This window comes from Mobula hypostoma, chromosome 1 (assembly GCF_963921235.1).
Source record: "Mobula hypostoma chromosome 1, sMobHyp1.1, whole genome shotgun sequence".
Classification (NCBI taxonomy): Eukaryota; Metazoa; Chordata; class Chondrichthyes; order Myliobatiformes; family Myliobatidae; genus Mobula; species Mobula hypostoma.
The window spans coordinates 255321623-255337085 of record NC_086097.1 but is presented as its reverse complement, the minus strand read 5'-3'; the positions used below and the strand labels follow the sequence as shown (position 1 = coordinate 255337085).

General features: G+C 46.5%; 1 protein-coding gene across 1 annotated transcript in view; it reads left to right on the top strand.

Moving 5' to 3' along the window:
* Positions 1-15463, top strand: part of LOC134343832 (uncharacterized) — a 174743-nt gene that overhangs the window by 41658 nt on the left and 117622 nt on the right. Inside the window, exon 3 of the mRNA XM_063042604.1 lies at positions 10000-11230. Coding sequence (XP_062898674.1) covers positions 10000-11230 — 1231 coding nt within the window. The remainder of the gene's footprint in view (positions 1-9999; positions 11231-15463) is intronic.

Sequence of the window (15463 nt, the reverse complement as noted above, 5' to 3'; positions counted from 1 at the left end):
CACAGCCTCCAGGCACATCTTCCTACCTTTATCTCCAATCGGTCCTACCTTCACTCCTGTCATCCTTTTTTCCTTCAAATAAATGAAGAATGCCTTGGGGTTTTCCTTTACCCTGCTCACCAAGGTCTTCTCATGCCCCCTTCTTGCTCTTCTCAGCCCCTTCTTAAGCTCCTTTCTTGCTTCCCTATATTCCTCGATAGGCCCATCTGATCCTTGCTTCCTAAACTTCATGTATGCTGCCTTCTTCCACCTGACTGGATTTTCCACCTCACTTGTCACCCATGGTTCCTTCACCCTACCATTCTTTATCTTCCTCACCGGGACAAATTTATCCCGAACATCCTGCAAGAGATCTCTAAACATCGACCACATGTCCATAGTACATTTCCCTGCAAAAGCATCATCCCAATTCACACCCGCAAGTTCTAGTCTTATAGCCTCATAATTTGCCCTTCCCAAATTAAAAATTTTCCTGTCCTCTCTGATTCTATCCTTTTCCATGATAATGCTAAAGGCCAGGGAGCGGTGGTCACTGTCCCCCAGATGCTCACCCACTGAGGGATCTGTGACCTGACCTGGTTCATTACCTAATACTACATCTAGTATGGCATTCCCCATAGTTTGCCTGTCCACATACTGTGACAGGAATCCGTCCTGGACACACTTAACAAACTCTGCCCCATCTAAACCCTTGGAACTAATCAGGTGACAATCAATATTAGGGAAGTTAAAGTTACCCATGATAACAACCTTGTTATTTTTGCACTTTTCCAAAATCTGCCTCCCAATCTGCTCCTCTGTATCTCTGCTGCTAGCAGGAGGACTATAGAATACCCCCAATAGAGTAACTGCTCCCTTCCTGTTCCTGACTTCCACCCATACTGACTCAAAAGGGGATCCTGCTACATTACCCACCCTTTCTGTAGCTGTAATTGTATCCCTGACCAGTAATGACACCCCTCCTCCCCTTTTCCCCCCTCTATCCCTTTTAAAGCACTGAAATCCAGGAATATTGAGAATCCTTTCCTGCCCTGGTGCCAGCCAAGTTTCTGTAATGGCCACAACATCATAATTCCATGTACGTATCCAAGCTCTCAGTTCATCACCTTTGTTCTTGATGCTTCTTGCATTGAGGTGCACACATTTCAGCCCTTCTACCTTACCATCTTTACACCGTTTATTCTGCTTCGCTTTCCTCAAAGCCTCTCTATATGTTAGATCTGGCTTTACTCCATGCACTTCTTTCACTGCTCTATTGCTCTGGGTCCCATCCCCCTTGCAAATTAGTTTAAACCCTCCTGAACCATGCTAGCAAACCTACCTGCCAGGGTATTGCTCACCCTCGAGTTCAGGTGCAACCCATCCAATCTGTACGGGTCCCACCTTCCCCAGAAGAGATCCCAATGATCCAAAAATCTAAAACCCTGCTCGCTGCACCAACTCCTCAGCCACACATTCAACTGCCATCTCCTCCAATTCTTACCATCACTGTCACGTAGCGCTGGCAGCAATCCTGAGAACGCCACCCTTGAGGTCCTGTTCTTCAGCCTTTTGCCTAGTTCCCAAATCTCACGCTTCAGGATTTCATCCCTCTTCCTGCCTATGTCGTTGGTACCAACATGTATCACGACTTCTAGTTGCTTTCCCTCTCGTACCAGGATGTTGTGCACCCGGTCAGAGACATCCCGAACCCTGGCACCCGGGAGGCAACAAACCATGCGGGTGTCCTTCTCACGTCCACAAAACTCCTGCCTGCTCCCCTGACTATAGAGTCTCCAATGACGACAGCTCTCCTCTTCTCCGTCCCACCCTTCTGCACCACAGGGTCAGACTCAGTGCCAGATGGCCCGCCACCGTGGCTCACACCTGGTCGGTCGTCCCCGCCAACAGTATCCAGGACGGTAAACTTATTATCCAGGGGAATGGCTACGGGGGTGCTCTGCACTACCTGTCTGCTCACCTTCGCTTTCCTCCCTCTGACTGTCACCCAACGACCTGCTTCCGACAGCCTAGGTGTGACTACCTCCTGTAGCTCTCATCTATGACTGCCTCATTCTCCCTTATGAGTCGAAGGTCACCCAGCTGCTGCTCCAGATTCCTTACACGGTCTTCTAGATCGCCCAGCCGTATGCACTTCTGGCAGATGTGACTCTGCGGGAGAGGGGCGTTCCCCCAAGACTGCCACATCTCACATGAGAGGCACATCACCGTCTCAGGAGGCATTGTAAAGACTAACTGCGAGCAAGTTTGTCACTGCCTCTTCTCGTTGAATCCTCTCCATTCAAAGCCTCAAAGCTCCACTCCTTCACTGGCCCACTCACTCAATGGCCGCCTTCCACAGCAGTTCGGCAGAACTCAGCATGGTTTCCTCAAAGGAAAATCCTGCCTGACAAACCTATTGCAAATTTTTGAGGAAATTACAAGTAGGCTAGACAAGGAAGATGCAGTGGATGTTGTATATTTGGATTTTCAGAAGGCCTTTGACAAGGTGCCACACATGAGGCTACTTAACAAGATAAGACCCATGGAATTACGGGAAAGTTACATACGTGGATAGAGCGTTGGCTGATTGGCAGGAAACAGAGAGTGGGAATAAAGGGATCCTATTCTGGTTGGCTGCCGGTTACCAGTGATGTTCCACAGGGGTCTGTGTTGGGGCCGCTTCTTATTACGTTGTACATCAACGATTTGGATTATGGAATAGATGGCTTTGTGGCTGTTTGCTGATGATACAAAGATAGGTAGAGGGGCCGGTAGTGCTGAGGAAACAGAAAGTCTGCAGAGTGACTTGGAAGAATGGGCAAAGAAGTGGCAAATGAAATACAATGTTGGAAAATGTATGGTCATGCAGTTTGGTAGGAGAAATAAACGGGCAGGCTATTATTTAAATGGGGAGAGAATTCAAAGTTTTGAGATGCAATGGGACTTGGGAGTCCTTGTGTAGGATACCCTTAACCTCCAGGTTGAGTTGGTGGTGAAGAAGGTGAATACAATGTTGGCATTCATTTCTAGAAGAATAAAGTACAGGAGCAGGGATGTGATGCTGAGGCTCTATAAGGCACTGGTAAGACCTCACTTGGAGTACTGTGGGCAGTTTTGGTCTCCTTATTTAAGAAAGGATGTGCTGACGTTGGAGAGGGTACAGAGAAGATTCACTAGAATGATTCTGGGAATGAGAGGGTTAACATATGAGGAACATTTGTCCGCTCTTGGACTGTACTCCTTGGAGTTTAGAAGAATGAGGGGGGACCTGATAGAAACATTTCAAATGTTAAAAGGCATGGACAGAGTGGATGTGGCAAAGTTGTTTCCCATGATGGGGGAGTCTAGTACGAGAGGGCATGACTTAAGGATTGAAGGGCGCCCATTCAGAACAGAAATGTGAAGAAATTTTTTTAGCCAGAGGGTGGTGAATCTATGGAAATTGTTGCCACAGGCGGCAGTGGAGGCCAAGTCATTGGGTGTATTTAAGGCAGAGATTGATAGGTATCTGAGTAGCCAGGGCATCAAAGGCTATAGTGAGAAGGCGGGGGAGTGTGACTAAATGGGAGAATGGATCAGCTCATGATAAAATGGCAGAGCAGACTCGATGGGCCGAATGGCCGACTTTGTCTTCTGGTCTTATGGTCTTATGGAACTGAGAGGATGGCAGCAGTAAAAGGGGACTCTATAGTTAGGGGGACAGATAGGTGATTCTGTAGATGTGAAAAAGAAACAGGGATGGTAGTTTGCCTCTGAAGTGCCAGTGTTGGTGATGTTTCTGAACATGTCCACAATATCCTGAAAAGGGAGTTTGAGCAGCCAGAATTCGTGGCACATATTGGTACCAACGACATAGGTAGAAAAAGGGCGGAGGTCCTAAAAACAGAATACGGGGAGTTCAAAAGGAAGCTGAGAAGTAGGACTCAAGGTTAGTCATATGACGGTGAGGATAGGAATAGAATGAGGTGGCAGATAAATGCATGGCTGAAAGATTGGAGCAGGGAGCAGGGGGCAGGGATTCAGAATTCTGGATAATTGAGACCTCTTCTGGGTCAGGTGGGACCTGTACAAAAATATATGAATTGCACATGAATCCAAGAGGGTCCGCTATTCTTGCCGGCAGGTTTACTAGATCTGTTGGGAGTGATTTAAACTAATAAACTAATAAAGTCAGCATTGTATCTGCAAAGGGAAATCTTGACTAACAAACCTGTTAGAGTTCTTTGAGAATGTAATGAGCAGGGTGGACAAAGGAGAGGAATGGATGTCATTTATTTGGATTTTCAGAAAGCATTTGATAATATGCCACTCATGAAGCTGCTTAACAAGATAAAATCCTTTGGCATTACAGGAAAGGTACTGGCATGGATTGAGCAATGGCTGACAGGCAGGAAGCAGTGAATGGGAATAAAAGGGGCCTTTTCTCGCTGGTTGCCCGTGACTAGTGGAGTTCCTCAGAGATTCGTATTGGGACAGCTGCTTTGCATATTGTTTGTCAATGATCTAGATAATGGAGTTGATGGCTTTGTGGCAAAGTTTGCAGATGATACGAAGATAGGTGGAGGGGTAGGTAGTGCTGAGGAAGCAATGTGTTTGCAGCAGGACTTAGACAAGTTGGAAGAATGGGCAAAAAAGTGTCAGATGGAATACAGTGTTCGGAAATGAATGATAATGCATTTTGGTAAAAGGAACAAAAGTACAGACTATAATCCAAATGGGAGAAGGTTCAAACATCAGAGCTTCAGAGAGACTTAGGAGTCCTTGTGCAAGACTCTTACAAGGTTAGTTTACAGGTCGAGTCTGTGGTTAAGAAAGCAAATTCAATGTTGGCATTTATTTCAAGGGGAACAGAATATACAAGCAAGGAGATAATGCTGAGGCTTTATAAAACACTAGTCAGGCTGTACTGGAGTATTATTAACAGTTTTGGGCCCCACATCTCAGAAAGGATGTGTTTTCATTTGGAGAGAGTCCAGAGGAGGTTCACGAGGATGATTCTGTGAATAAAGGAGTTAAGATATAAGGAGCATTTGGCAGCTATGGGCGAGTACTTACTGGAATGTAGAAGAATGTGTGGGGATCTTATTAAAAGCTACTGAACGTTAAGGTGAATGTGGGGAGGATGTTTCCTATGGTGGGGGTATCCAGAACTAGAGGGCACAGCCTCAAGATTGGGTGGGGGTGACCTTTTAGAAAAGAGGCATGGAGGAATTTTTTAGCCACAGAGTAGTAAATCTGTGGAATGCTCTGCTACCAGCTGTGGTGGAGGCCAAGTCTGTGAGTATATATAAAGCAGAAGTTGATCATTTCCTGATCGGTCAGGGCATCAAAGGATATGGTGAGAAGGCAGGTGTATGGGTTTCAGTGGGATCCAGGATCAGCCATGATGGAAACGGGAGGAAATCTGCAGATGCTGGAATTTCAAGCAACACACATAAAACTTGCTGGTGAACCTCTTCCTATAGATGCTGCCTGGCCTGCTGCATTCACCAGCAAATTTTATGTGTATCAGCTATGATGGAATGGCAGAGCAGACTTAATGGGCAGAATGGCCTAATTCTGCTCCCATGTCTAATGGTCTTATGATTCCTTGATGCCTACAACATCATACTTGCTAGTCTGCAACTGTGCTGCAAGTTCATTTACTTTATTCAGTATATTGCACACATTCAGATACAATACTTCAGTCCTGTATTCAGCCTTTTCAATTTTGTTACACCATACTCAACCTTTTGATTCCTAACTTTGTCTGAGGTCTTGCCAACATCTGCCTCCACAACCAATCCACGAAATGTTCTGGCATATTGTTTCCAATTCCCCTGCAACTCTAATTTTAACTGCATCATGCATCATTAACAAAGCTTGGATATTAGCACCCTGCATTTCAGGTGCAATCCACCCTTCTGTACAGGTCCCACCTTCCCTGGAAGAGAGTTCAATGAACCAAAAATCATATACCCCCTATCCTAGGCCAGCTCCTCAGCCACATACTGAACTGTATAATCTCACTTCAATGGTTCAGTGGTTGGTAAATTGATGGAACAGATCCTAAGAGGCAGGAGTTATGAACATTTGGAGAGGTATAATATGATTAGGAATAGTCAGCATGGCTTTGTCAAAGGCAGGTCGTACCTTACGAGCCTGATTGTACTTTTTGAGGATGTGACTAAACACATTGATGAACGTAAAGCAGTAGTTCTCTTTGGGAACTAGTTGACTTGATAAGCATTTCTGATCTGGCTATTGTTCATGGTTGCACTTAATAAAAAAAAAGGTCATGCCTTATGAGCCTGATTGAATTTTTTGAGGATGTGACTAAACACATTGATGAAGGAAGAGCAGTAGATGTAGTGTATGTGGATTTCAGCAAGGCATTTGATAATGTACCCCATACAATGTTTATTGAGAAAGTAAGGAGGGATGGGATCCAAGGGGACATTGCTTTGTGGATCCAGAACTGGCTTGCCCACAGAAGGCAAAGAGTGGTTGTAGATGGGTGATATTGTAGATGGAGGCCAGTGACCAGTGGTGTGCCTCAGGGATCTGTTCTGGGACCCCTACTCTTCATGATTTTTATCAATGACCTGGATGAGGAAGTGGAAGGATGGGTTAGTAAATTTGCTGATGACACAAAGGTTGGGGGTGTTGTGGATAATGTGGAGGGCTGTCAGAGGTTACAGCTGGATATTGATAGGATGCAAAACTGGGCTGAGAAGTGGCAGATGGAGTTCAACCCAGATAAGGGTGCGGTGGTTCATTTCGGTAGGTCAAATATGATGTCAGAATATAGTATTAATGGTAAGACTCTTGGCAGTGTGGAGGATCAGAGGGATCTTGGGGTCCAAGTCCATAGGAAACTCAAAGCTGCTGTGCAGGTTGACTCTGTGGTTAAGAAGGCATATAGTGCATTGGCCTTCATCAACAATGGGATTGAGTTTAGGAGCTGAGAGGTAATGTTACAGTTATGTAGGACCCTGGTCAGACCCCATTTGGAGTACTGTGCTCAGTTCTGGTCACCTCACTACAGGAAGGATGTGGAAACTATAGAAAGGGTGCAGAGGAGATTTACAAGGATGTTGCCTGGATTGGGGATCATGCCATATGAGAATAGGCTGAGTGAACTCAGTCTTTTCTCCTTGGAGTGGCAGAGGATGAGAGGTGACCTGATAGAGGTGATTAAGATGATGAGAGGCATTGATCATGTGGATAGTCAGAGGTTTTTTCCCAGGGCTGAAATGGCTAGCACGAGAGGGCATAATTTTAAGGTTTATTGTTTAAAGGAACATAGTTTTTACTATGGATGTCCAATCCTTATACACCCCCATTCCCCATCAAGGAGGCCTCAAAGCCCTCCGCTACTTCCTGAATAATAGACCTCACCAGTTCCCCACCACCACTACCCTCCTCCGGTTGGCGGAACTGGTTCTCACCCTTAATAACTTCTCTTCTGGCTCTTCCCACTTTCTTCAGACTAAGGGTGTAGCTATGGGAACTCGCATGGGCCCCAGATATGACTGCCTCTTCGTTGGTTATGTGGAACAGTCTGTGCTCCAAACCTATTCTGGTACTGCTCCCCAACTTTTTCTTCAGTACATTGACGACTACATTGGTGCTGCTTCCTGCACCCATGCTGAGCTTGTCAATTTCATCGACTTTACTTCAAACTTCCACCCAGCCCTCAAATCTTGGTCAGCCCAGCCCTTGGTCTATCTCGGACACTTCTCTCCCCTTTCTCGATGTCTCGGTCTCCATCTCTGGAGACAGACTGTCCACTGACTCTCATAACTACCTCGACTATACCTCCTCCCACCCCGCCACATGCAAAAATGCCATTCCCTGTTCACAGTTCCTCCATCTCCACCGCACCTGCTCCCAGGATGAGGCTTTCCATTCCAGGACATCTCAAATATCCTCTTTCTTTAAGGATTGTGGTTTCCCTTCTACCGTCATCAATGATGCCCTCAACTGCATCTCCTCCATTTCCCGCACTTCGGCCCTCACCCCATCCTCTCACCACCAGAACAGGGACAGAGTTCCCCTTGTCCTCACCTACCACCCCACCAGCCTCCAGATCCAGCACATTATCATCTGCAACTTCCGCCACCTTCAACAGGACCCCACCACTAAGCACATCTTTCCCTCTCCACCCCTCTCCGCTTTCCGCAGGGATCGGTCCCTCCGCGACTCCCTTATCCACACGTCCATCCCCACAGATCTCCCACCTGGCACTTATCCCTGTAGGCGTAAGTGCTACACCTGTCCCTAGACCTCATCTCTTGCAACCATTCAGGGCCCCAAACAGCCCTTCCAGGTGAGGCAACACTTCACTTGTGAGTCTGTTTGGGGTCATCTATTGCATCCGGTGCTCCCGGTGTGGCCTCCTCTACATCGGTGAAACCCGACGCAGATTGGGGGACCGCTTTGTCGAGCACCTCTGCTCTGTCCGCCACAACAGACAGGATCTCCCAGTAGCCACCCACTTCAACTCTGCTTCCCACTCCCATTCAGATATGTCCATACATGGCCTCCTGTACTGCCACGATGAGGCTAAACTCAGGTTGGAGGAGCAACACCTCATATACCATCTAGGTAGTCTCCAGCCCCTTGGTATGAACATAGAATTCTCCAACTTCTGGTAATTCCCTCCCCCTCCCTTCCTCTGTCCCTATTTCACTCTGCCTCCTCCCCCAGCTGCCAATCACCTCCCTCATGGTTCCGCCTCCTTCTACTACCCATTGTTTTCCCGCCTATCACCTCCTTGCTTCCACTCCCCCACCCCTTTGTCTTTCAAAAAACTGATTTTTCAACTGAACCTACCAGCTTTCTCCTTCCAACCCTCCCCCACCTTCTTTATAGGGCCTCTGCCCCTTCCCTCTTCAGTCCTGACGAAGGGTTCCGGCCCGAAACATCGACTCATCCTTTCCACTGATGCTGCCCAACCTGCTGAGTTCCTCCAGCGTGTTGTGTGTATAGTTTTAAGGTGCTCGGAAGTAGGTATAGAGGAGATATCAAGCATAAGTTTTTTACGCAGAGAGTGGTGAGTGTGTGGAATGGGCTGCTGGCGACGGTGGTGGAGGCGGATACGACAGGGTCTTTTAAGAAACTGCTGGATAAGTACATTGAGCTTAGAAAAATAGAGGGCTATGCGTAACCCTAGGTAATTTCTAAAGTAAGTACATGTTCGGCACAGCATTGTGGGATGAAGGGCCTGTATTGTGCTGTAGGTTTTCTATTTTTCAATGTTTCTAATCTTCCTATTTCTGGCCTCACTAGCACTTGGTATGGATAACAATCCTGAGATCACAACCCTTGAGGTCCTGCCCTTTAATTTAGCACCTACTCCTTGAACTTCCTAAGAAGAACATCGTCACTGTCCTGCCCGTGACATTGGTACCAACATGGACCACGACCTCTGGCTGATCACCCTCCCATTTTAGAACGTTGAGGACTTGATCTGAGATATCCCACACCTTGGCACCCAGGATGCAACATTCCATCCGGGAACATTGTTCTCACTTTCAGAACCTCCTGTCTATTCCCTAATTATCACCACAGCGTGCTTCTTCTTCCCCTTCCTGTCTGAGTCACAGAGGCAGTGTCAGTGATGGCGACCCAACCACTGTCACTTTCCTCTGTTAGTCCATTCCCTTCCCCAACTGCATCCAAAGAGATTTACCTATCGTTGAGAGGAATGGCTATACTCTGCACTGACTTCTTAACCCCTTTCCCCTTCCTGACTGTCACTCAAGTTCCTTGTATCCTGCACCTTGAATGTCACTATCTCTCTATATGTGCCATCTGTCATAGCTTGGATGGTGAGGTCACTGATGATGGATGCTACCTTCTTGTGGAAGTGCTCTGTGTAAATGTAGATGCTCAATGGTGGGGAGGACTTTTTTGCTTAATACTTATGTACATATACATGAATAAACAGTTATAATGCAGTATGTCAAATCTCTATTGGTGTTCTACTTAATTATTTACTTTCCCAACTCATTTGTGCTTTTCTCTTTGCAGGATCAGACGTCACTCTGTCACCACCCAAACCCGAGGATACCCCTTCTGCATTGTTATCCTCAGAGAGCTCCTCGTTCCTCACCAATTCTCAGTCTCCACACAGCTTCACAGTTCAACCGATTCCCCACCGCAAGGATTTACTGAATATTTCTTCTGTCCCCAGTGGCTTCATTTGGCCAACTGCAAGTGAACCCCATGCCCCCACCAGTTCAGTGCAGGTGAGGTCTGTAGAAGTGCAACCTCACAGTGAGGATCTGGATTCCGGTGTTCAGGCTGAAGAGCTGGACAGGGAGCAGGCATTAAATAGCAAACCTTCTACATCAGAGTCACTGGGCAGTCTGGCATTACCAACAACTCCTCTGGCTGAAGACTTAGTCCAAGAGCTTGTGGGCTGTCCAGGCTGCCAGAAACCTGAAGGAATCTCAGAAGAGGAGCCATTCACCCAGGCAAGTTTGGATCTGATAAAAGGGGCAGAGGGAAGTGGAGAGACTTCCAGACCCATGCGAGGGAGCAGCACGCTGAAAGAGAAACAGGATGCTAAGTTGTTTAGGTATGAAGAAGCCACTGACTTCCCAGCCCAGGGAACAGAAGGAAGCACTGACTATACAAGGGTGGACCAGAAGAAGCAACTATGGTCTGAACAGCATACCATCCCTGCCCAACATCTCTTGACAACTAATGAACCTTCTAAACTACCCACAGGATATATTCATGACCTTAACAATGATTCTTCTGAGAACTTTCCCATTGTTGAATCTCCAGATGTTTCCATCACATCGTCCAACTTAGACTCCACAAATGACTTCTTGTCTGATCTTCCTTCCTTGACTCCTCCCCTGGATCATCGTGATTCTGGTGTTGAAATGGCCACATTATATTATTGGGATGAAATGGCCCCTGAGTTGGAACGTGAGAATGAATTTCGATTGACCACGGTCTCTCCTAAGGTACAAACCATATTAGTGAAAGAAGAAGACATGGCCAAGCAAACTATCTCCAGTCCAGACTTCATTTCAGAATCATACCTAACTGTCTTCACTAACACCTCCGACTCAGACTCCGGCCAAGACATTAGTCTGTCACCCCTTGTACTTGGGGAGGACAGAAAGGACTGCAAACTGGGATATCTGAAGCAGAACAAAACCTGTAAATCCATCTGTGACTTGGCCCCAAATTACTGCTACAATGGTGGACAATGCTTTGTCATGGAAGATGTTGGAGCAATTTGCAGGTAGGTGGCACATTGTTTCAGGGGTAGGTTTGGGTATGCAAGCTCCATCCCAATGCAGGCTTTGTGTGACTCCTATCAAACAGTTTGGGTGAGGAAAATTAGCTTTTCTTTTGGTTTTAAGTTCCAGCTATGACTGAATAGGAGAAGCTAAAGTCAGATGTATCAGTATTATAGTGGAGTAAGGGGAATTACAGAGGCGTGAAAGTGGAGTAGGCCAGCATTGATTGGAAAAGAACACCGGCAGGGATGACGGCAGAGCAGCAATGGCTGGAATTTTTCAAAGCAATTCAGAAGGCACAGGATCTATACATCTCAAAGAGGAAGAAGTATTCTAAAGGTAAGGTGACACGACCATGACTAACAAGAGAAGTCAAAGCCAACATAAAAGCCAAAGAGAGCACATATAATAGAGCAAAAATTAGTGGAAAATTAGAGGATTGGAAAACCAACAGAAGGCAACCAAAAAATGTCATTAAGAAGGTAAAGATAGAATACGAAAGTAAGCTAGCCAATAATATTAAAGAAGATACCACAAGTTTCTCTAAATAAATAGTGCAAAAAAAGAGGTGAGAGCAGATATCAAACCATTGGAAAATGATACTGTAGAGTAGTAATGGGGGACAACAAAATGGCGAACGAACTGAATATGTACTTTGCATCAAACTTCACTGTGGAAGACACTAGCAGTATGGTGGAAGTTCCAGGTGTCAGGGGTCATGAAGTGTGTGAAGTTACCATAACGAGAGAGAAGATTCTTGGAAAACTGAAAGGTCGGAAGGTAGATAGGTCACCTGGACCTGATGATGTACACCGCAGAGTTCTGAAAGAGGTGGCAAAAGAGATCATGGAGGCATTAGTAGAAACATAGAAACATAGAAAACCTACAGCACAATACAGGCTCTTGTTGTGCTGAACATGTACTTACTTAGAAATTATCTAAGGTTACCCATAGCCCTCTATTTTTCAAGTAATGATCTTTCAAGAACCACTAGATTCTGGAATGGTTCTGGAGGACTGGAAACTTGCAAATGTCATACTACACTTCAAGAAAGGAGAGAGCCAGAAGAAAGGAAACTATAGACCAGTTAGTCTGACCTGAGTGGTTGGGAAGATATTGGAGTCAATTATTAAGGATGAGGTCCCAGGGTATTTGGACACACATGATAAAATAGGCTGTAGTCAGCATGGTTTCCTCAAGGGAGAATTTTGCCTGACAAATCTATTGGAATTATTTGAAGAACGAACAAGCAGGATAGACAAAAGAGAATCGATTGATGTTGTATACTTGGATTTTCAGCAGGCCTTTGACAAGGTGCCACACACGAGGCTGCTTAACAAGCTGTGAGCTCATGGATTTACAGGAAAGATTCGAACATGGGCAAAGCAGTGGTTGATTGGCAGAAGGCAAAGAAAGTGAGTTTTTCCTGGCTGGCTGCCGGTGACGAGTGTGTTACATTGGGGTCTGCGTTGGGACCAATTATTTTTACGTTACGTTATGTACATCAAGTTGGTTAAGTCTCCGGGACCGTATGAGATGTACCCCAGGCTACTATGGGAGGTGAGGGAGGAGATTGCTGAACCTCTGGCAAAGATATTTGCATCATCAATGGGGACGGGGGAGGTTCCAGAGGATTAGATGGTTGCACATGTTTTCCCTTATTCAAGAAAGAGAGTAGAGATAGCCCAGGAAATTATAGACCAGTGAGTCTTACTTCAGTGGTTGATAAGTTGATGGAAAAGATCCTGAGAGGCAGGATTTATGAACATTTGGAGAGGCTTAATATGATTAGGAATAGTCATATGGCTTTGCCAAAGGCAGGTTGTGCCTTATGAGCCTGATTTAATTTTTTGAGGATGTGACTAAACACATTGAAGAAGACAGAGCAGTAGATGTAGTGTATATGGATTTCAGCAAGGCATTTGACGATGTACCCCATGCAAGGCTTATTGAGAAAGTAAGGAGGCATGGGATCCAAGGGACATTGCTTTGTGGATCCAGAATTGGCTTGCCCACAAGTGGTTCTAGATGGGTCATATTCTGCATGGAGGTTGGTGACCAGTGGTGTGCCTCAGGGATCTGTTCTGGGACCCCTTCTCTTCGTGATTTTTATAAATGACCTGGATGAAGAAGTAGAAGGATGGGTTAGTAAATTTGCTGATGACACAAAGGGTGGAAGTGTTGTGGATAGTGTGGGGGGCTGTCAGAGGTTACAGCAGGACATCGGTAGGATGCAAAACTGGGCTGAGAAGTGGCAGATGGACTTCAACCCAGATAAGTGTGAGGTGGTTCATTTTGGTAGGTCAGATATGACGGCAGAATATAGTATTAATGGTAAGACTCTTGGCAGTGTGGAGGATCAGAGGGATCTTGGGGTTCGAGTTCACAGGACACTCAAAGCTGCTGAGCATGTTGACTCTGTGGTTAAGAAGGCATACGGTTCATTGGCCTTCATCAACCATGGGATTGAGTTTAAGAGCCGAGAGGTAATGTTACAGCTATATAGGACCCTGGTCAGACCTCACTTGGAGTACTGTGCTCAGTTCTGGTCGCCTCATTACAGGAAGGATATGGAAATTATATGAGGGGTGATTGATAAGTTCGTGGCCTAAGGTAGAAGGAGTCAATTTTAAAAAACCTGGCACATTTGTTTTTCAACATAGTCCCCTCCTACATTTATACACTTAGTCCAGCGGTTTCTACTATAAGCCTACTGACTCTCACAGCTATCTGGACTATTCCTCTTCTCACCCTGTCCCTTGCAAAAACGCCATCCCCTTCTCGCAATTCCTCCGTCTCCGCCGCATCTGCTCTCAGGATGAGGCTTTTCATTCTAGGACGAGGGAGATGTCTTCCTTTTTTAAAGAAAGGGGCTTCCCTTCCTCCACTATCAACTCTGCTCTTAAACGCATCTCCCCCATTTCACGTACATCTGCTCTCACTCCGTCCTCCCGCCACCCCACAAGGAATAGGCTTCCCCTGGTCCTCACCTACCACCCCACCAGCCTCCGGGTCCAACATATTATTCTCCGTAACTTCCGCCACCTCCAACGGGATCCCACCACTAAGCACATCTTTCCCTCCCCAACTCTCTCTGCATTCCGCAGGGATCACTCTCTACGCGACTCCCTTGTCCATTCGTCCCCCCATTCCCTCCCCACTGATCTCCCTCCTGGCACTTATCCGTGTAAGCGGAACAAGTGCTACACATGCCCTTACACTTCCTCCCTTACCACCATTCAGGGCCCCAAACAGTCCTTCCAGGTGAGGCAACACTTCACCTGTGAGTCGGCTGGGGTGATATACTGCGTCCGGTACTCCCGATGTGGCCTTTTATATATTGGTGAGACCCGACGCAGACTGGGAGATCGTTTTGCTGAACACCTACGCTCTGTCCGCCAGAGAAAGCAGGATCTCCCAGTAGCCACACATTTTAATTCCACATCCCATTCCCATTCTGGTATGTGTATCCACGGCCTCCTCTACTGTAAAGATGAAGCCACACTCAGGTTGGAGGAACAACACCTTATATTCCGTCTGGGTAGCCTCCAATCTGATGGCATGAACATCGACTTCTCTAACTTCCGCTAATGCCCCACCTCCCCCCGTACCCCATCTGTTACTTATTTTTATACACACATTCTTTCTCTCACTCTCCTTTTTCTCCCTCTGTCCCTCTGAATATACCCCTTGCCCATCCTCTGGGTCCCCCCCGCCCCTCCTTGTCTTTCTTCCTGGACCTCCTGTCCCATGATCCTCTTGTATCCCTTTTGCCAATCACCTGTCCAGCTCTCGGCTCCATCCCTCCCCCTCCTGTCTTCTCCTATCATTTTGGATCTCCCCCTCCTCCTCCCACTTTCAAATCCCTTACTCACTCTTCCTTCAGTTAGTCCTGACGAAGGGTCTCGGCCTGAAACATCGACTGTACCTCTTCCTAGAGATGCTGCCTGGCCTGCTGCGTTCACCAGCAACTTTTATGTGTGTTGGTTGTGGAGCATACTTCTTTGTAGAAGTCAGTGCCTTGGACCTCCAGGTGGTCCACAGCAGGGGTGATTGATAAGTTTGTGGCCGAAGGTAGAAACAGATGAGTTATACAGCTCTTGTTACATGCACGTGCAGTTCAACTCTTTGAGTGATAATGCAGAAAGTTTGAAGTTAATAACACATCTCCTTCTACCTTAGGCCACAAACTTATCAATCATCCCTGCTGTGGACCACTTCTACAAAGAAGAGAT